Here is a 22,792-nt window from a genome sequence, read left to right as displayed (position 1 = left end):
GAAACCCAGATTCTTTCCCCTACCTTCCTCCCTCTCTTGCCATTTCTTCAGCTTTCCTTGTATGTCTCCGTGTTAGAGAGAGAGAGGGAGATAATAGAAAATTGTCAAGCAGTTGATGCAGCAATTTTGGTTATCAACGTCTAAGTGGGAAAGAAAGAAAGAAAAAAAAAAAAAATTTGGTCTGTGAGTGCAAGTGAGATCACGAAGACCAATCCTAGCCACTATGTTGATCTGCTCATCTCCACCACCTTGTGCCCCTCCAATCCTAACAAAAATAGTGATAAAATAATAAAACCCCTTTACGCCATGTAAATATCTTGGGAGGCAGGTGGCCTTCCATGTAAATGAAGGTTCAACAAATTTTGACTATCACTTCTGGTAGAGTTTGAGGATAGAGATGGCGACGTTGGATCAATGCATATAAGACCAGTCAACTAATGCTCTTCTTCTTGGCCAAGTTTACAAGCTCAACACCACTCAAGAGGTGATGAAGGGTTTATGGGCAAAGAAGCAAGCAAAGGTGAAGAGAAGCAACTCAAACCAGGTGGAAGCAGAGCAGCCACAGAAGAGGGAAGAGATAGTGTTCTGCACTTTGGTATTGATAGAACCCACCGAAAGAATAGAGAACCCACTGAAAAAATAATAAGTCCTTTGCTTCCTTATCTTTCAATTACTTTAGTATTATCCTACACTATTTAACTTGCTCTGTAGATGGAAAGGCAGTAGCAAGCTTGATATCCATCACTTTTTGCATATTTTATATAATATGCTATATAGCTAGTATATTAGTATAATAAGATTATATTATTTCATCATGGTTTTGAGAGGAATCTATCAAAAAAAAAAAAAAAATTTCTTGCAAGTAAAGGTGTGCAGGAGGAGCTTGTGCAGGTTCGTCCACTTTGTTCGTGAAATTATCACTCAAGGAAGCAGACAAACGTGAATGCAAACTAGCACTAAGGTTTGTCTCTACTTTTCATTTCCTCTAGTATTGAGAGGAACCCACGAAAAAAGAGAGAAGGGATATTCAGGTTGACAGCCCATGATATATAATATTAATATGAAAAGTTTATGGTAATATAATACACTATATTTATTTGCTTTCCAATTACTAATTAATAAAAATGAACGGTTTCACCTCTTATATTTTTAGTGGTGGTTTTTATTCCCACATTTATTTTATTTACTGTATGGTGTAGGTTTATTACCCATACAACAATATCTATTTAAAAGGGTGGTGCGGGTTTATCGTCCACGCCTTTACTTTTATTTAAATGTATGGGGCAGAATTAGTGCCCATACAAGCACGTTTATTTTATCGCAAATTTACTTTTACTTAAAGTATGATGTGGAATTAACCCTCATACTTTATGAATTTACTTTACCGCACATTTAATTTTATTTAAGGTATGGTGCGGGATTAACGTCCATACAACAAGCAATTTAATTTATGAATTTACTTTACCGCACATTTAATTTNGAGGCAGAATTAGTGCCCATACAAGTACGTTTACTTTATCGCAAATTTACTTTTACTTAAAGTATGATGTGGAATTAACCCTCATAGTTTATGAATTTACTTTACCGCACATTTAATTTTATTTAAGTTATGGTGCGAGATTAACGTCCATATAGCAAGCAATTTAATTTATGAATTTACTTTACCGCACATTTAATTTTATTTAAGGTATGGTGCGGGATTAACGTCCATACAGCAAGCAATTTAATTTATGAATTTATTTTACAGCACATTTACATTTATTTAAAGTATGGTGCGAGTTTATCGTCCATACCAGTAATTTATTTATCAGCAATTTATTTTATGGATTAATTGTGCTGTATGATGAGTTTTTACATTATGCAGATCAGGACCAGAAGTCCCTTAATCCTCATCATACAATTACATCAGGACTTGAAGATCCTTGATGATGATATTAATATGAGAGCTGGCCGTCTCTCCGGTACTATATTTGTAAACATGTGATTGGACTTGAGGGTCCTTGATCCCTGACATGTAAATAAGGACCTGGGGTTCCTTAATGATGTAACAGTACCGTATTGGTTCATAGTGCCGTACACATGGATAATAACTGTATTGGCAAATGTACTGTACACATGAATAGATATGTATTCATGACTTGATGAATAGTACCGGATATATGAATAGTGACCTATACATAAATATTAACCATTTTGGGTAAACCGTCACTATACAAAAGGGAACCTGCAGTTCCTTAAACTCATGGATGAGCAATTAAATGAGATGCCAGAAGTTCCTCAAAATATGGACAATTATGTAAGGGCTTGAAGTCCAGAAATATGTACAAAAAATTGTAAAAATGTCCATACCATGAGAATATGTGATTTTGGCCCGAAGTTCAAAATCTAAGGGGATTGAATGCCCATACCATGAGAATATGTGATTTTGGCCTGAAGTTCAAAATCTAACAGTGTTGAGAACCTAAAGTTCCAACAGTTAAATGGACAACCTTTGAGGTATTATTGCAAATTGTGGTGCACCACATATTTCTTTGGCATAAGAGAATGATGAACTTAATAAAGTTCGATTATGTTATAATCGACACCTCAAGGAAGAAATATATTTTGTGAATTCCGGTTGTTAAGAATACACCGTGAAATGGATAATATCAGTATAAACCTTAAATGATGAATTGAGGCTCCCCACATATTTTGTTATATCTAGGTCGGAAGCCCATGGATCCAAATATATGAGAGATCCCGAACTTGAGGTTGTGGGTATATAGTAGTTAATGCTCTTCACTACTATGTTGCGATATTATTGTGGCTTTTACTCAATCCATATTTCATGTCCATTTGAAAAGGGCGAATAAATTATGAGTTTGTGTTTAACCCATACCCAAAGTTCTGGGCTCACATGCATGGAAATATGTAATTTGAGAGATTTGATGTGGTTACTTGAACCTATAAGACACAAGGTTCCAAACCGTCATTTTGAAAAGACATAAAAACCACAGGTGTAAGTTTAAGAATGTGCGCAATTAATATAACAGGAAATGAGCATACAACAGATAGATTTTTTCCACCTGCAATGAAGGTGCAGGCCCTGTAAAATCTATAAAATTACATCATGTTCTGGAAGCCTCTGAAGGAAGAGGACGGCGCCTCTCGTGGTCTCCCAAAATTCTTTCATTGGCCACCTGCAGCATGTCTAGCCTTCTTAGTGTATCAACGGAGTACGAACTCACCAGTTTCAACAAGGCATTATTCTCTCCTTTAAATTTATCAACCTCCTGTTGAGACTCATGAAGCATTCTTTGAAGAGACGAATTTTCAGTTGTTAACTTCTGAACCTCGTTTGCTCTGGCACGCAAACGATCAGCCATGTTAGAAACAGAAGCAGCACTCTGAATGCTAGATGTCATTGAGTCATCAATAGCCTCTTCCTCAGACCTCTCTGTTAACAGTATTTCATCCATTGGAGTAATGAAATTCCTAGCTACTATGACAGCAGTAGCATCATTCATCATCACAGAATCATTAACTGTGAGATGACGATTTTGGGAGACAAAGGATGGACGCCAAACTTTGGCATCATTGGTAGTTGTGGGAGCATCATTTAAATTGAAATAATTTGGGCAGGAAGAAGAGGAAGCCATTTTAAGAAGATTTCGAAGAAAGTCTTACAAAAACTAAAGTTTCAGAAAATGAAGGAAGTTGAGTTGAAACGCAGTTGCTCCAATCAAGTTTTGTAGAGGCAATATCTATAGACGGAAATGTGGCAACGTTTCCAGGATCCCAATATCTTCTCGGATCCCCATATTCTTTTTTTCTTTCCCAGATTCCAAAACTTCACGCGGCCTCTAATAATGCCTGTCGGCACTTTCGGTGTTTTCAAGTATTATTTTCGTCAAAGCTGATCTTGCTTTGCGGATTTCACGGAGCTATTTTTTCAAAAGCACCCCGAGAATCTCGCAATTTTCCTATGGTTAATTTGAAATTCACCGGTTCAACCTATTCCTCTTATTTGTGTATAAATGTGTTACTAACGAAATTTTCTTTGCAGAAGACATCCAGTTTTCTCCATACCTAGTGATGCTATATCTACTTGTTTTTCTTATCAGTAAGCACTCAATATGCCCGAGAAGCAAGACTATCTCTGATCATCCATTCAGGAAGCGAGACTATCCCTAATCACGTTTCCGCTACATCAGGGAACTGTGAAGGCGACCTTATGCTCTAATCTCCTGAGGTTCTTCTAGACTAGGAGAAATGAGAGTTTGTTGTCTGTACCCACCAGCTTCCTTCCCTGATTGCTTACCTTATCTCGCAATCAATATCACAATTTTGTTGCATTTTTTCTCTTTTTATAACTTTCTGTTCATAAGGGATTTTATTTCTTTAGAACGAACATCTGAAGAAAGAATCCATGAAGTGATCCTAACTCTGAGGGTTATTTGTTTTGACAGAGGCAAAAGAGTTGTGATTTTTGCTCTTTCAGGATATAACTAGATCATCAAGCACTACATTATATTTACTGGGCCGATACGAGCTTGAATGATACTTGAGAAAAGTTTCTCCCACCTAAGGATGTAAGCAATACTTGTGTTATTTTATGCTTATATACTTATTTGATATTTTATCTTGAAAGGTAACCAAATGGGGAGATAAGTCCGTTCCAAAAGAATGGCTTGTATGTATCCATGAATTATTAACGCAAATTTTATAGATTGCAACTTGGATACATTGATAATACCCTGCACAAATTAAAGTCCCATAAGAACAAAATATGGGTATAGCAGTGATCAATATGATGCACGCCTGTTGCGTAGCAAATGATGTGGATTGAAGTCCCGAAAGGACAATCCTTTGACATGTCAATATTGATATTGTGCACGCCTAATGCGTAGAAAATTGTATGGGTTAAAGTCCCAGAAATTAATTGACATGTGTGTATTAATCTGTGGCATGCTTGTAGCATGACAGATATATGGGTTCTAAATGTTCCAACTCCCTAAATGGAGATTATCCACGCCCTACTGCAAAATAACGCTCCATTGGATGTTATAATCCACATTCTCACATCATAAAAGCCCCTTGAAGTGGCTTGGGTACCCAAAGGCAAAGAAATGCTTATAATTGATGCATGCGCATGCACATGAGAATGGTGGGATCATGAATTGATAAATGACAATTTTTGGTTTTGGAGTAGCTACTCAAATCATCAATGGGCTGTGTTGATTGGAACCACGTTCAATTATTAAATGTCGACAATATCATTAGCCAAAATGGAATGAGGCAATTCCATTATAGATGAGAATGAACGTGAAAGAACAAACTCACAGTACGAACCCCAAAAGATGTTAATATTGAAAGTTATACTTGGGTGTTCGGAATAAAAGGGAATATACCTACTTTGTATGACATAATGTTTCTGGCAGAAATAAGGAATGTTGGGTTTTCTCCATATTTACAGATTCAATTGTGCCCCCTTATTTCACATTTACGGAGACCAACATGTTATCTTTAAGGGTTATTAAATGCACGGAGTATATCACCAGAAGTGATTCCCTAAAGATGTATAAATTGCAGGGTTAAAGCTATATAATGTGTCATAAAGTTCAATCGTTTAAACAAAATCCTTGAAAGGATTGAAATTGCATGAAGCAAGTCCCTGAAGGACATATGCCTGAAGCACAAAATCTGTACTCAATACTAATGTGCATAAATTGCCTCAGTGAGTACATGGATTATAATGTGTTTGCAACACAGTAAAGCTTATGAAGAGTTCAAGAAATATTTGTCTCGACTTAAAGATCGAGCATTATGCCAACGAGATTCTTGCTTATACTAAGAAAGTATTGAAGCATTTTTATGAGGATTATCCGTTGGACACTTTAAGGATTTTTCGGAAGTATATTGGACCGGACATCATATTTTTCAGATAGAGCTCAACTCCATCACCATCATTTTGGGATGATGTGAGGCATATTTGATGCTATCTAAGCATAACACCATATACGGGCATATTTTTCTATGGCCGCTTACTGGAAAAAGCTAGTCATGAAGTTTTCAGGGGGAGCGTGGTATTAATAAAGACCTTCATACACTATTGACTCACAGAAGCAGTGTCAACTATGATATTCAGAAAGATGATCAACAGTATGGCTTAAAGATATTTTGCCAAGCATCAGGGGGAGCGTGCTGTCAATAAAGACCTTTACACACTGTACTCTTTTTCCTTCGTCCAGGTTTTTTTTATTTTTTTTTATTTTTATCCCACTGGGTTTTTCCCGGCAAGGTTTTAACGAGGCAGTGTCGCACGCATGTCAATATACACAGAATTTTATGTTACACATGGTTATGTACTCTTTTTCCCTTCGACCAGTTTTTTTTGTCCCACTGGGTTTTTACTGGCAAGGTTTTTAACGAGACATATTCCATACCATTTGTGGTCTCCAAGGAGGAGTGTTGTAAAGTCAAGGATGGATCCCAAAATGGTAGAGCCCACTACCTAATTGATTGAAGAGAAATGATGAAGCTTGTTTGCCATCATCGCTTGAGAGCCAACCACATATCCACGGGAGGCAATAACACTACCAGATTTTGTTGCCTATAAAATAAGACTTCATCCTCACTTGTAATGGACAGAGAAAACATTCAATAAAATATTAGGCTTCTATGCCTTCTCTCCATCTCAATTCTCTCCATAATCTATTTAGTTTACAACAAAATGGTAATGAACTAATTTTCTAATTCTTCTCTAAAGCCTTGATTGAAAATCAATTAGTAGACAAGTCTCTCCAATCAAACAACAAATTTCATTAATTGCCAGAATATAAAAAATTAACCAAATTTCAAGGTTTCAATCAAAATATTCAAGGTTTCAAAGCGTTTTACATTAATTGCGACAAGTAATTACCTGTTAAGTCATTGCTCCTGCACGCTCTTTGAAGCACAAGTTATCATCATATATATGAAAAATAAGGTTCATTTTTTTTTCCTAGCCATAATGCTTTACGAAAGGAGTTCTTAGCATAAGTACCTAGATATATTTATAGGGTGCTGATTTTCCCACTCCCCTTTTACTTCATTTCGTTTTTTTAAAAATACTTTTGTTTGGTAGGGAGGATTAGACTAGACTAGAAAAATACATATATTTCATGTGCATTGAAGACATAATATGGATATGTTGCTTAACTTGAAGGAAGAATGAAGACTATCTATGAGAGGTTAAAGGGAGTGTTAGGCCATCTCCAGCCATGAGCTATATTCCAAATATAACCCTAAAGTAATGCAAAATCCATCTCCAATCATGGGCTAAACAAAATTTTGGTTAAATTTGGAAGGCCACATTTGGCCCTTTAGCCCTCCAACCAGGCCAAATATAGTCCAGCTTTAGCCTAGGCCAAATTTTTTGTGGGCTCCATGCATTTGCTTTTCAACAACCAACATGAAAGTATATATATTTTTATAAGTTTTTAAAATGTTTCAATCGTGTTGTTTAAGAAAAAAGTATAAAAAATTATTGGTCATGACCATTGGAGGTCAGACCATTGAAACCCATCCTTTTATTTATTTAAAATGTGGTCACCTTTTTAAATGTTTTCAAGTGTTGTATAAAAAAATTATAAAAAATTCTTGGTCATAACCGTTGGAGATCAGACTATTGAAACCCTTTTTTTTTTTTTTTAAAATTTAAAAATGTGGTCACATATATGGAATATTGTCTCTAAATAGTAGTTTAATTAAATTACACAATATATAGTTGTGGAATGAATGAGTGTTGTACCATAGTTTTTCTCAAAATAATAAAATATGAAGGACCCTAAAATATAGCCCTGCATGGTTGGAGATTGAAAAATTTAGCCCTGCACTTCTTTAAAAAATTAATATTTTGGAGGGCTAAATTTTTAGCTTTGGACTACATTTAGCCCTATGACTGGAGATGGCGTTAGTTTACAAAAAAGGAGTAGGAAACTTTTATTTTCTTAAACACGTGCCAAGCACGTGCTTGACTTCACCGTGCCAACAGAACAGAGTGAGAAAGAAGACACAAAAAGCATTGGATCTGACTTCAAGCTTCAGATCTCTCTACCCATACCAGCTCACATAATCACATTCTCTTCCCTTTTAAACTCTCTGTCCGTACAATTCCAAGTCTTCAACAAATTAATTGGAACAGAGAAGCCGCAGTTAAATTTTCAGCTGTAGATTTGGAGAAAAGCTTCGATTTTTCTCTGCCGCGGAGATAAAAACGAAGAAATGGCGGCGGTCGAAGTTCACAAGTTCGCTCAGTGCATCACTTGTCATGCTTGGAGCCGTGATCGCTCCAGTAATGTTCTTATCCTTTTTTATTCCTCTGTTTGGTCGCTGAGTAAATATGGGATAACCAATAGGAAAACAATCACCAAATTTTTTGTTTATTTACAGTGATATCTTTTAGTTCTTTTATGTGTGTCTTTGTTTGGAAAAATTGGAAAGCTCATAGCTTGGAGCCAACATATTTGTTGAATTAATATGAAGAATCTGGGTTGAATATTTTGATTCCATTTTTGTCTGCACTTTCTTGGAAACCAAACAGGGGGTTTGGGGTTAATTATTGTGCTGTTAAGCTTCTATGTTTCTGCTTGTGCTATATATTTTGCTTCTTGTTGAAAAGTGTGAAGTAAAAAAAAACTCTGGTAATCAAATTGAAAAAATAGAGAATTTTGATCTCGGTACAGACAATGTGTAGGTATTTTGTATATGCAATGCTGTAATTTGATCATTCCTATTTTCTGGTAGTGCTGGCATTTTGTCCGAACAACAGTGAAGTTCACATCTATGCTCTGTTGCAAGGCAAGTGGGAGAAGCTACATGTTCTTCAGAAGGTACTTGATTCAAACTCATTTAATTGTATTATAATATTTCACTGCAGCATGATATGAATACGGGGAAAGAGAAATTTTTTATTGAAGGAAAATTTACAACTTTTGGGGCGCTGAGTTTTCTAAGTTTCACTCAAGACAATTAGAAAGTAATTCAAGTAGTAACAGAAATAAAGGTAAAAAGCATTAAGGAAATTACTTAGATATATCAAGCTGTTTGACAAACCTCCCTGTAATGTGATAATTGTTAATTGATATAAATTTGATGGATTCTTGGAAGGTCCTGCTGTCCAATTTGTGTGAAGTATTGTATTTGAGAGATTTGTATTTATGGTGATTAGTTATCATTTGCGTTTGCTGCTTCATTGTCTTCGTTTTGTTTCCTTGTTATCTCTAGCCATCAGGCAAAAAGAAAAAAAAACCTTAATGTTAGAATTTTAGAGAGGCATTAAGTATATATTTTATTATTGGTTATTCACATCTGATCATTGTACTTTTTCTAAGAAAATTTGGCCTTAGCTTTTTGACAAAGAGAATGCGTGGGAATATAGTAAGCATTATTTTATTCTATCCTTTCGCAGCATGACCAAATTGTATCTGGGATAGACTGGAGCGCAAGGTCGAACAAAATAGTTACTGCATCTCATGATCGGAATTCGTGAGTACCTATGTGGTTTGAGATAGTCTTTTTTTTTTTTGTAATTTATTTAATCAAATAAGTTTAGCTTGAGTTTTGGGCTCTCTCTCTCTCTCTCTCTCTCTCTCTCTCTCTCTCTCTCACTTTGTCTTTCTTACACTTTTTGATGCATTAATTATTTTCCCGAACTACCAATTCTGGCTAGCTATGTCTGGAATCTTGAGGGATCAGAGTGGGTACCAACCCTTGTTATCCTTCGGCTAAATCGTGCTGCACTCTGTGTTCGGTGGAGTCCAAGAGGTACTGAATCTTTTTTATTTTCCGAATGTAAATACAGAAGATCCATCAGTGTTAAAATGTCATGCAACTCTAATGTGTATGCCTTTATGTACCAGAAAACAAATTTGCTGTTGGAAGTGGGGCAAAAACTGTTTGTATATGCTACTACGAGCAAGAGAACAACTGGTAATTAACATGATACTCGCAGTTTAACTTTTTGTGCTCGGCTAACTCCGTTTGATGCATTTACAGATTAGAATTACCTTCTATTTTCAATGTTTTTTTGCTGGTTAATATTTGCATTGTACCCTTTTCCAGGTGGGTCAGTAAACTTATCAGAAAAAGACATGACTCTTCTGTGACAAGTGTTGCTTGGCATCCAAATAATGTGCGTATTTACCCAGTTCACAATTTGTATATGTTTCCTGTACGTTCAAAGCAGTTGCATGCATGCGTATCATCTATTTAGGTTTGACTCTGCCCATCCTCTTTTGCAAAGCTCCATGGTAGTTATTGTTTTCATACATACTAGGACCTGGTGCATGTGGGTTTGCAGAATCTGTGTGCACGAGGGCTTGGCCCTCCTCTACCCAAAGGTGATGAGGGTTTTATAATTGCCAATACGTTATGTTTAGGATGTTAATCCTTTATTTAATCTTGGATATTTTCTGAAGTTGAATCTTGTGTCCTAAGCTAGGGTTTCAGGCTTGCAATACATAACTGTCATATTTGATGTATTAGACGCGATTAGTATAGTTAGTCAATGATCTTTCTCATTTTCCCTTTCCATAAGTTATCTTTACCTTGATACCTGCTCTTTGTTGAACTATTGGGATAATTTCATGTTCAATTGTTAGTTTGGTTGCTAAGTAATCAACCCTTTACCATGTTTAAGTATTTATATATGATCATTTTTTTTACAGATTCTTCTTGCAACTGCATCTACAGATGGAAAGTGCCGAATATTTTCCACCTTTATTAAGGTCGTTGACGCAAAGTATGTTACATGTAGTTGTAGAGCTGTCATTCTTTGGATTTAGTCTAGTTCTTATTTTAGTTGTGTATATTATAATTATAATTGCTCATGCATTACTCAGGGAATCAAGAACAGGCCCATCTGCAGATTCAAAATTTGGAGAGGTGCAAAAATTTTCCCTTGTTGAAACACAGCATTTTCTAATGCATCTATTTATATTTGACGTATAGAATAGATAACAAACAGTCTCTTACCAGTTAAATAACTGCTGCTTGATTTGATTACGCATTTAATCATATAGAGTTGTTAGTAGTAGTTACCTGTAGCACAATGTAATGTTGTAAATCCAATATTAAAACCTAGCCTCTGATTTATGAAATACTCATAAGTAAATATGTTTTCTTAGCTTACCTTTAATTTAATTTCCCATTATGAGCATTGTCACAATGTTCTAAAAGTTATGAAATATGTTAAACTCTAGCTCGTTGTTTCTACAAAAGAAGAATAAACAATGTAGCTCATTGTTAAGATGATAGGTATTGAATCAGTGCAAGAAAGTTAAATAATAATTATGTGCTAATTCTAAATTCTAAACAGTAAGTTTCAAGACTCCAACCTGCTTGGTTTTCTAAAATTAAAGAAAAATTAGATTTTCAAAATTTAGTATCATTTTTGTCTTAAAGCCCATAATTGGTGACCCTGGTTTGGAGACATTGCTTAGTGGTATCATATTGTTTTCTAGCCACCCCCATTCATGCATTTTGCTTTTTGTCTTGCCCTTTTGTAGAAGCTAACCTTGTTTTCTTTCTGGTGAAACAGCAAATTCTTCAACTTGATCTCTCCTTTACTTGGTCATTTGGTGTAAGGTGGTCACCAAGTGGCAATACCTTAGCATATGTAGGTCAGACATATCTCCTTTCTGCATGTTCTTTACAAAGATAAAAAGCTTTTGGCATAGCGTATGTTGATAGCTTGGTAGGCAGTGTTTCAAATTGTCAAGTTAGCAGCTGGTTTAGGTATTATCATTCATTTCCCACTAATTGGTTTCCGGGTTGTGGCATTATGCAGGCCATAATTCTATGATTTACTTTGTCGATGATGTGGGACCTTCTCCTTTGGCTCAAAATGTTGCATTCCGTGATTTGCCTCTCCGTGATGTGGGTCAGCATCAACTCATGTTAACTTTTTGAGAGTCTAAATATCTACTCCACATGTAATGAACTAATTTATTTATATTTGGGTATCGTCAATCCATATGTGGCACTTTTTCAGGTCTTATTTCTTTCTGAAAGATTAGTTATAGGTGTGGGATTTGATGGCAACCCAATGGTTTTTGCAGCAGATGAAAGAGGAATATGGTAAATGCCTTTTCCTGATGGCTTTGTTCGTTGGAGGAGGATAGCAAAATAATAGCTTTGTTCTTTTCTCTGCAGGAGTTTTATCAAATTTCTGGGGGAAAGAAAGACAACATCTTCAGGTCCAAAATATGGTTCACAGGTAAATACCTGGTTGTTTATATGTTATGAGAGAGAGTGAGAGAGAGAGAGAGGGGTTTTTTTGGCGGGGGGGGGGGGGGGGAAAAAAATTACATGGTTTTCACATTCCTCTATCGTAGTGCATTAAATGCGTGCCTATTGTAAATAAATATAATCAACTTGCCAGGGGATGTTATACTGTGGTTGTAAACATGTTGAATAGGGTGGAAATTGATCTTGTGTTTAAGAGTTCCTCCATGTCTTGAAGGAGAAGAAAAACAGCAAAGAATGTTAAAAGATGCTATTATTCTGAGTTTTAAAATGTGAAATTGCTTGAATGTTTTGTAAAGGCCCTGCTGATAATTCTGACCATAACTCAGCTGCATATGCAGTGGGACAACAGTTTCAACTGTTAGTTCTCATCTACACCACAATTTTATTGTTGGCCTAGTGAGTTTGTCTTCATTATTTAGTAAAGCCTGTGTGCTGTATGTTGGAGATAGTGAACTAAGCAAGCAGTCTTAATCTCTGAGAGCATAACAGGAATTTAGTGAACATTTCGAGTTCATTGTTAGTGTAAACTGGATTTGCGGTTTTTCCCTGTCATGATGTGGAGCAAAAATCACTCATCACATTATGCTATCCCTTTTCCTATTTCTCAAACCAGATTTTTCCTTACAGTTTTCTGAAGCATTTGGAAAGCTATATGGCCAACCAAAACAGGGATTCAACAATGATACAAATGAGCATTCAAGATCACGAGGAGGGGTCCATGAGAACTGCATTAAGTACTTCACTTTTCCTTCTCTTTAGATATTCCCTGTGTAGTAGCCCCCGTTCCATTTCAAACAGTACATCTCCACCCTAGTTGTCAGGCGGGAGGTCTGACTGATGAATTGGGTGGATGACTGGATTTGGGGCTACCTCTATATGTTTTATATATTTTTACATAACAATCCTCCCTGTTAACTGTAGTTGTATTGTGCCGCTTGGAGATCCAGGGAGTTCTAAAGTGAAGCGCTTCAGCACATCGGGTTAGCAAGTCAATGTTAAATTTAGTTTTCAATCGCTTATCGTAGAATCCTTTCCTGTTTCCACTGTATCTACTTTGGTTAGCTCTAACACCTTGACATTACAGGATTGGATGGAAAAATTGTTGTCTGGGACATGGAGAACCAAGAAGATTTAGCGGGGTACTTGTAAACCTTCACCAGTCACCATAAACATAAATAATATCTTTGTGTAATATAAGTGGACGCTGGGAATGTTCTTTGTATATTTCACGTGACTGAGCAATTGGCAATATTTCTATAGAAGCCTAGGAGAAAATAAACTGTAAAATCATGGTGATTTTAGTTTTGTATACCTCTTGTGTATCACTACATGTAATGTATTTGCCCTCTGCCATTGCCTCGTGTGAGGAAAATTCATCCCATTTGACGTGATCAAGAAAAACAAAATATTTGTTTTATTATTGTTATTATTGAAGCTGTTGAATTACAGTACTACAAAATCCGGAAAAAAAATAAAATTACAGTACTACAAAAGAAATTGAGTAGTGCACCACCCATAATCCTATGATTTTATCCAACCCTTTTAAAATGGGATAGAAATTGAATTTATAATTTTTGGCAATCTAACTCAGTATGTACACAAGGGCTTGTAGCTCTAGTGGTTGGGTGTAAGTGACTTTGTATCTTAACCGGTTAAGAACAGTTACCTCTTAATCATTGAATTAGGTTAACTAAAACGGTAAAGATAAGGTCATATATATATACCATATAAAAGGCTCTCACTGTAGAATTATTGCTCCGGCCTTATAGCCGTCATTTTTGTGTGTGGTAAACACAGGGCCCAGAGGCCCAAACAAAACGGACTAGGAGCAACTCCTGACGGATAAAACGGTTAACATTGTTCAGTCACCGTTTTCAGCCAATCTTCAAAATCTTCAAAACGTCACAGTCGAGCATATTTCTCTTCCTCACATCAGTCACCATTTCTCTTGTAGCCGAGATTCACACAATTCATCTTACAAGTCCCAGTTGCAGAGAAAGCAAGTCAAATAAACTATGATATCAACACTCCAACCTCCACGCTCACTCTCCCACTTCCGCTCTAACCCCACCCTCCTCCTCCGCTACACCTCCCTTAAACCCCTCTCTTCCTTATCCTCACAGCCCGTCACCCACTCCACCATCACAGACCAATCCCAATCCCCAAACCCACCATCACACTCCCAAATCCTCTCCACCCGCCACTCCCTTCTCTCCCGCCACCTCACCGCCACCCAACTCGCCGAGTCCTTTCTCACTCGCCTCCGACTCACTGAGCCCCATCTGCGCTCCTTTCTCCACGTGTCAGACTCGGTCCTGGCCCAAGCCCGTGAGCTTGACGATAAGATTCAGAGGAATGAGGAGTTGGGTCCCTTGGCTGGGGTACTTGTTGCCATCAAGGACAATATCTGTACGGCTGAAATGCCCTCCACGGCTGGGTCTCGTGTTCTGGAAGGCTATACGCCGCCGTATGATGCTACTGCCGTCAGGAAGATTAAGGAGCTAGGTGGGATTGTGGTGGGTAAGACCAATTTGGATGAGTTTGGCATGGGCAGCACCACTGAAGCCTCTGCCTATCAGGTTTTTCTCTTCTGGGTTTCCTTTCTTTTATCTGTATAATTTGTGTGTTCTGTGAAATTTTCATTTTTGTTATTCATCTTGGAGGAAATGCTTTAACAGATTAGAACTTTATATTACAACTTCATGGAAATGAAAGTTTAGTTGAATAAAGAAGTTAATTTTAGTCTTTTATGGAACTTTTAGAATGTGAGTTACCCCTTTTATTGTGGGTAGTAAAGCCGTTGGTTGTTAGTATTAGTAGAAGTCCAAGAGAGTGGGGTTTTGGAAGTTCGTTTCTTTATGTTTCCCACTGGTAACTGGGGTTGGTTTACTCAGGTGGTGCATCTGTTCATTCATTAGGTGACTGCAAACCCATGGGACATTTCTCGGGTGCCTGGAGGGTCATCGGGAGGCTCGGCTGCAGCTGTGTCTGCCAGGCAGTGTATGGTGTCACTGGGAAGTGATACTGGTGGAAGTGTGAGGCAGCCAGCATCGTTTTGTGGTGTTGTTGGGTTGAAGCCCACGTATGGGCGTGTCTCAAGATTTGGACTTATGGCATATGCATCATCGCTTGATGTCATTGGCTGCTTTGGTACGTCTGTTGCTGATGCTGGGATTCTTCTGCATGCAATTTCCGGCCATGATAGACTTGATGCCACCAGTAGCAAGCGTGTAAGTAAATTTTGTGTCTGATATTTTTTGTATTGTACCCATGCATATGTTGTCAAATATTTTGCAAACTTTGATTGGCACAAATCATGATTTGATTCCATATCAACCAAGTAATTCCCCTACAAATTTCATTACCACATGGAAATCCTCTGGGAAAATATATTTTGAACATTCTTTTTAGTAAAATAAGTAATTTTAGCATACGGGTGGTGGAAGAAGTATCAAATTCTGTCTCATGTCGATCTTCGAAACCTCTAATGAGGGCTCTAACTGCACTTTGGTCGCTATCTTTTGAAGATTCACCATGCGTAATTTTAGCAGGATAAGCCAACTTATCTTGTCATTATGCATCCTGAATTTGAGCTCTGAAATGTTTATTCAACAAAAAAATTTGGTCTTTGTACTTTGAATATATAGACTAAAGACTAATATCAGGAATTGGTTGGTTGATGTAAATGCATTTGAATTTCTCTTTCAGGAGGTTCCCGACTTTTCAGCTCAGTTTGTTTCCATGAATTTGCTAGAATCTAAACCTCTAAAAGGATTGAGGATTGGTCTGATCCGTGAAACTCTCGATGATGGTGTTGATACTGGAGTAACTTCGGCAGTCCGTACTGCTGCTTTGCACCTTGAAGAATTAGGATGCTGCGTAACAGAGGTCTACCTTCTTCTCTTTTTTTTTTTTTTGGAACTGCTCAACTTCTCTGTTTCTTCCCCAAAATGTCATTTGTACCCCTTCTTGTGTCTTGGTTTAATATACTTGAAACATTAAATTGCAGGTCTCATTACCATCTTTCTCACTTGGGTTGCCAGCCTATTACATTCTTGCTTCATCCGAGTCATCTTCGAACTTATCACGTTATGATGGTGTTAGGTAATTCTTCTAATATATTAAATTTCATCTCTGAAAGGTTTTCATTTGTGTATTTTAATGGGAGAAGAGAGAGTAAGTAAGTAGAAGCTTGTTTAGATTTCCACTGTGACTGGAAGAAAAAGAGAAGTTGTTAAACTTATTCTTAAAATCCCTCTCTGCATGGTATATTAGAATAATAAATATGCTCATATTCGTTATTATTTTTTAATCAATTTCCAGGTATGGAAACCGAGTTGCTGCTGATGAGCTGAACTCACAATACATGGATTCCCGAGCCAAGGGTTTTGGTTCTGAGGTACACTATGTTTAGGTGGCTAGTTAACACTGTTTTGCTGTATATCCTGTCAGGTTTGAAGTTTCTATTGATGGAAACATTGTTGCACTGCTCTTTGCCTAGTTTTTTCTTGTTGTCTTTTTGAAAGCAGACTTATACCCATTTTTGTTTTTTTGCAGGTCAAAAGGAGAATTCTAACAGGAACATATGCCCTTTCAGCTGGTTATTATGATGCATATTATAAGCGCGCCCAGCAGGTACCATGACGTTCATGCTTAATATTTTCATTTTAAAAATACATTGTTGTGTTAAATTTAATATTGGATTTTTGGTGGGAGGAGTTAATCCCATTACTGTTTGCATTCTGACATTATAATATTGAAGAAACCAAAACCCTTGACATTCATAAAAGCTAAAAAGACCTCATGAGAAATCATTTATCTGAGGTTTCACCTAACAACAATCTTGTATTCTCAATCCTCATGAATGGTTTTTTGGGGTTGTTTATCAGTGCTGCAGTAGTTTATGTAATTTATATTTGCATACCATGCAGCCTCTCTGTAGAATCTTATGCTTGGTTATGTTCTTCTTACTCCTACGGATTTATGGTGTTCAAGAAGGAATTAATGATTGTTATAGTGTTTTAGGTGAGGACTGTAATTCAGAAAAGCTTCAAGACAGCACTGGATGAACATGACATCCTAATTTCACCTGCTGCTCCATCTGCTGCTTATAAAATTGGTATGCTATTTTCCAAAATGTGTATGCTTTTCATTTTGTTTTAAATGACGTGGTTTTAGTAAATCACCCATTTACTTTTATCTTTCCAGGTGAAAAGAAAAATGATCCGTTAGCAATGTATGCGGGTGACATAATGACTGTAAGCACTTTTTCTGAGTACCCCAACTCCTTAAAATTCTGTTTATTATATGCATGTGTTGGGTGTGTGTATGTTTGTAGTGGGACTTTTATGATAATTGAGTCACAATATTGGACATGTACACAAAAAAGCATATTCTTGCTTATCAATACTCAGCTAAACTCATGTCATCTGAGCCCTTTCTGAAAGAAGATCAACTTCCTTGTTCATCAATATAATGTTAGGACTGGTGCTTGCATATCTACCATGCTGTAATCTGCAGGACAATTGTTTTTCCTGTTTCTGAGCAATTTTTTTGTGGGCGTATTTAAGCCTCCTTTAATTCTTTTCATCAGTTTAATTACTTTTGCTGCTAGTGTCAACAATGTCTGGCTAGTATATAGTATGTATACATATGTATTTAATTGCAGTGAATACTCGCGTTTTTTGAATGATACACCTTCACCCAGCTCTATATTTGTGATCTCAATTTTAACAGTCATTCAAAAAGAGTACATAGTTAACATTCACACCGTTGTTTCCGGAATGATGCTATTGTGGTAAGAAGTTTAAAATGGTACACAATCTTATTTTGGGGAATCCAGTGACACACATGTTGACTCTTGTTTATGATGCTCTATGTATCATATGTGCTTGTTCTCCTTTGAAACTTTTATTGCCTGTCATGTGATGTAGTTTCCACTAGTAAGATGACTAAATGACGCTGATCTGTTTCTACTTAATCTGTATGCAGGTCAATGTTAACTTGGCAGGTCTACCTGCCATGGTTTTGCCATGTGGATTTGTTGAAGGGGGGCCTGCAGGCCTTCCTGTTGGTCTTCAAATGATTGGTGCAGCATTTGACGAGGTATTGCCTTGTCACCTTCTACATAGCAAAATGTTAATTTACGTTGGCTAGCATTCACCCTGACCTTGTTTTTCTGGTATTTATATGGAGAACATGAGCGAAAACTTGCTACATTAACATATTAAATTAAACACTTATTGGGAAGTGACTGAATTAAATGAAAAGTACGGGATTGCAGAGTTGAGTAGCTGGTAGTTGATATAAGATTTTTCCACTGATTTTGCAGGGCAAATTGCTCAAAGTGGCTCATATTTTTGAGCAGACACTGCAGAATTGCAGATTTGTTCCTCCATTGATAGCAGATGAGGTTGCATGATAGCTAGCTACCAGAATTGATGGTTGGCGTGCTCAACTGAAAATGGCGTTTGACACATGTAATCCATTTTTTTAAAATTGATCAGCCTGACTTGTAACAAGTTCGAAATTTTCCAATTTTCTCAAATTGATCAATGAACCATTGAATTAACTTTATCAATCACCAGTTATTCTGTCACAGCTTTGTGCCATAGCCCAAACAATATTCTGTACGAGCAGGTTTCTTTATAGAGAACATCAACATCACTTGAGAATGACATCAGGCATGTTCTTTGGAAGCTACTAAATATCATCTTTTATATTGAAATGTCCCCAACTAAATTGTCCAAGTGTTACTATTTTTGGGTTTCATTTTAATAAATTATCAAAATGTGGTGTGATTGATCTATCAATTTTTGGGGCATAAGTTTTATGCCAGGGAAATCATCACACTCGGATGGATGACTTTAAATGGTTGATGTATTGTAAGCTCCACTCGCATCAACATCTGAAGGTCACGTGAGTGATTATCAATATTTCAACTCAAACACTCATATCATAATATATGTGAGTTACACTTGCATCAACAGTTGAAAAGTCATATATGCGACACTCATATTATAATATCATAATGATTCATGACAATTTTATATTAATCATGACTAGGGGTGTGTAAGATCCAATTCAATCTGCCCAAACCGACTGATCCAATTCAATCCAATTCAATTTTATTAAATTTCTATAATCTAGAGGATTGGATTGGATTGGATCCCTAATTTCCAAAAGTGACATGGTTGGATTGGATGTTGGATTTGCTTGTGAGGATCAAATCCAATCCAATCCAATCCAATCCAATATAGTTAGTTTCATGCTTATTTTACTCATTAGGTAATTTTCATTAAGAAAGTTATAAACATGTAAAGTAATTTGATGGAGTAATGTTTAATATATTATAAAATCAAAATAATTTTCTCTAGCATTTCATTTATTTTTGACATTTACGTCTATTAAAATGTTTGATTATATTAAACTTGACGATAATTATTTCATTATTAAATTTTTTCATTATGAAAACTGATCATCCAATCCAATATCAATTGGATTGTTGGAATAAAAAAAATCACAAAAATCATAAAATATTGGAACGTGGGATTGGATAGGTGGGGGGGGGAGGGGGGGGAGTTTGGAAAAAGGTGGGGGTCTAAACCAATGAAAACGTTTAAGAGAGTTTAATGGCTCCTATTTTTGGGGGAGCTGATTATTCAGTTTTCAGTATAAATATTCTGCACTAAAGAGAAAAAAAGGAGGACAGGGAGGGAGGAGAACACGACAGAAGAAGAAAACTGTTGCAGAAGGAAAATTGCAGGAGCACAAATACAAGAGGAGACATTTTCACAGGTACATGGATCCTGTCAATTAATTCTTGTTGGGTGGCAACCCTCAAATCATTTTCTTGGATGATGAATCCATATTGGGTGGCAACCCTCAAAAAAAACTCTTGGATGATAAATCCATAATGGGTGGCAACCCTTAAATCATGAACAACAAATCCATGAGAGGATTCCTGTTTAACAAAGCTCTGCCGAGCAAAAGGAAATCCTTTGAAATGGAAATGGTTTGGAGGGTTAATTCAAAAAAATGTACAGAAAAAAAAAAAGCGTGAATTACCTCCTGGGATCTCTCACCACTCCTCTCCATCTCTGCTTGAGAAGGCCTTTATTTTTTTTCTCTCTGAGCAAACTACATCAAAAAAAATGAAAAGGATGTTAGTCATGAAGAAAAGAATAGAATAACCATCATAAAGGAGAGGAAGAAACATTCAACAAAGAAATCAAAATAAACAAAGAAGGAAGTGGCGTAGCCACTTTGTTTGAATCTGCATGCAATGGACAAAAAAAAAAGGGGTTGAAGACAGCACGTTGGTTCTCTTTTGTATGGGTTTGGTGTGGCAGGTCTGGTGTTGTAGATAACACCAACATAGAAAAAAACAAAAAAAAAGAAGCAGCAGCCAAGAAGAAGAAGAAAAGTCAAAACATGAAAAAAGAAGAAGGTGGCTGACGCCACTTTGTTGGAGTTGGAAGAAAAGAAAAAAAAGCAAGGACACAAGAGACTTGCTATTGTAGAGAAAAAATGAGGAAAAAGACAAAAAAGTCTGAAACCTCTTTGGTGTTGCGGCAGTTTCTTTTTTTTTTTTTTTCTTTCTTCTGGCTTTCTCTTTTTGTTTGCAAAGGCTGTATATTATTTTCTTTAAAGACTGAACAGTAACAGTGTTTGCTTTTAATTCGGACTGATCACAAGTATTCCAGATAAAGATGGGATTGCAAGGTCTGATTTTACTTGGAAACAAACTCTGCAAAGAGTTGGATAACTAATCGCCTGCTGGGCCAAAGTTTTTTTGGGGCTCTATGCTCATGGGCTAACTATCAACAAACATCAAAAGCCCAAAATAGGATCACGGGCTGCCAGAGAATAATTATCCATTGATTCTCATAAGCCCATATAATTAATGGGTAACCCAAATAATTACCCATTAAATTTCCTAAGGCCCAAATTCCCTATCATATGGTTAATGGATTAATTAAAAAAAAAAATCCTTGTAGCCATATTTGGGTCCAAGTGCAAATGTCAACTTTAGAAAATTAGTGGGTTAATCAAAATTGCTCATTAATTTTCTGGGACATTGACAAAAAGAAAAAGTGGTACAAAACCATCCAAATTTTTCCCATGGGTCATCTACCCATGAAAATTCCAATGAGATTAAATTCAAATATCTCAAACACAAATTCTCCATTAATGGGCCACACTTACCCATTAATTTCAAAATTTTCCCATAGGTCACCTACCTATGAAAATCCCCAAATTATCTCAAAGATACAAATTCTAAATTATTGGGTCATCTACCTATGAAAATCTTCAAATCGTCTCAAAGACACCAACTCTAAATTATTGGGCCACACTTACCCATTAATTTCTAATTTTTCGAACTACGTTGGTTTGATCCCTTTAAAAGGGTACGTAGGCAATCTAGAGATTCAATCTAGATGCAACCATCCCAAACATATTTTCATATCGAATCCCTGGTTTATTCAACTAAATTCACTCAAACTCCTCAATCAAACCCATTCAAATTCTTCGTTTTGTGATGAGTCATTTATTCATCATGAATCTTTGAACTACGAGTGGCTTGATTCCTGCAAAGGATACGTAGGCATCTTGAGGTTGGACTTGGGAGCAGCTGCAAAATCAAACACACGCGTTCTGTTTCTTTATGATGGAATCAAAGGGTTTTCCCTTGAAGCAAGGGATTGTAATTAAGAGACTTGCGTCTCGAATGGGTCGAACCTAAAATAATAAAACCCCATTATTTAATTAGTGGTGGTGAAATTATATTACGAAGATCACCATTTTCCTTCAACATGGATCGGATTGGATTGGATTTAAATCTCTAATGTGATTGGATTGGATTGGATTGGAAAAATCATAATCCAATCTATATTAGATCGTATGCGGATTTGTGAAATTATATTGGTTTCGAACCAATGTACACCCCTAATCGTGGCTCATTTATATCAATAAAAATCTTCTTATAAAATCTCTTAAGTATTTCTTTATTCATTTTACGTGTATGAAATAACGAGTTTTTATTAAAAATAGTCAAAATTTAACCCCTAAATTCATAAATGTCAATTTTAAAAAAATATTTCAAATATAACCAAAAACTCACTTAAATTGACCCAAATGCCCTCTATATTATAACTCAATTACACCTAAAAGCTAAAAGCACAAAAACAAAATCGGCTTCATCAACTCAATTACCAAAAAGAAGAAGAAAATGAAAAGTCGATGTTTTCATAAATCCAGGCAATAAAAATCATCTTTGCGGCTATGGCTTGAATCGGTGGGTTAGAGAGTTTTTTTACAATAAAAAATGTTAAAGTCAGTTTTTTTATAAATATTTATATCAAGATAATTCATTTCATTAAAATGAAAAGGATTACACAGTGAGAAAATGCAAAAATAAAACCTAGCCCAACACTAAGAGGTACAAGGTCTCAGCCCAACAGAAAGCAAAAAGAAGCTATATAAAGGGCAAACTTTAAAACAAACATCCAGCCCAATACAA

The 22,792-nt window shown here is 36.3% G+C and overlaps 2 protein-coding genes across 3 annotated transcripts; both read left to right on the top strand.

Annotated features, from left to right (window-relative positions):
* The first annotated feature begins 8,032 nt into the window (after window positions 1-8,032).
* Window positions 8,033-13,623, top strand: LOC117621555 (actin-related protein 2/3 complex subunit 1B-like). 2 transcript variants are annotated; one of them, XM_034352107.1, is made up of 15 exons: window positions 8,033-8,314; window positions 8,767-8,852; window positions 9,431-9,507; window positions 9,692-9,786; window positions 9,882-9,951; window positions 10,084-10,153; window positions 10,689-10,762; window positions 10,863-10,905; window positions 11,561-11,642; window positions 11,810-11,898; window positions 12,014-12,099; window positions 12,175-12,238; window positions 12,898-13,004; window positions 13,192-13,250; window positions 13,355-13,623. In XM_034352107.1, the coding sequence occupies exons 1-15, from the start codon at window positions 8,245-8,247 to the stop codon at window positions 13,417-13,419; spliced, it is 1,137 nt and encodes a 378-aa protein (XP_034207998.1). In that variant the 5' UTR covers window positions 8,033-8,244; the 3' UTR covers window positions 13,420-13,623. The 2 variants fall into 2 exon arrangements, with proteins under 2 accessions (XP_034207998.1, XP_034207999.1); XM_034352108.1 differs by lacking the exon at window positions 11,810-11,898 and having other exon boundaries at window positions 11,561-11,638.
* A 556-nt stretch (window positions 13,624-14,179) lies between these two features.
* Window positions 14,180-19,006, top strand: LOC117623455 (glutamyl-tRNA(Gln) amidotransferase subunit A, chloroplastic/mitochondrial-like). Its single transcript, XM_034354446.1, has 10 exons — window positions 14,180-14,849; window positions 15,189-15,500; window positions 15,979-16,158; window positions 16,280-16,374; window positions 16,594-16,669; window positions 16,828-16,905; window positions 17,296-17,389; window positions 17,479-17,528; window positions 18,262-18,375; window positions 18,602-19,006. The coding sequence occupies exons 1-10, from the start codon at window positions 14,286-14,288 to the stop codon at window positions 18,689-18,691; spliced, it is 1,653 nt and encodes a 550-aa protein (XP_034210337.1). The 5' UTR covers window positions 14,180-14,285; the 3' UTR covers window positions 18,692-19,006.
* The last annotated feature ends 3,786 nt before the right edge of the window (window positions 19,007-22,792 follow it).

This window comes from Prunus dulcis, chromosome 3 (assembly GCF_902201215.1).
Source record: "Prunus dulcis chromosome 3, ALMONDv2, whole genome shotgun sequence".
Lineage (NCBI taxonomy): Eukaryota > Viridiplantae > Streptophyta > Magnoliopsida > Rosales > Rosaceae > Prunus > Prunus dulcis.
The sequence above is the reverse complement of the archived record's forward strand: the minus strand, read 5'-3'. Positions and strand labels throughout refer to the sequence as shown.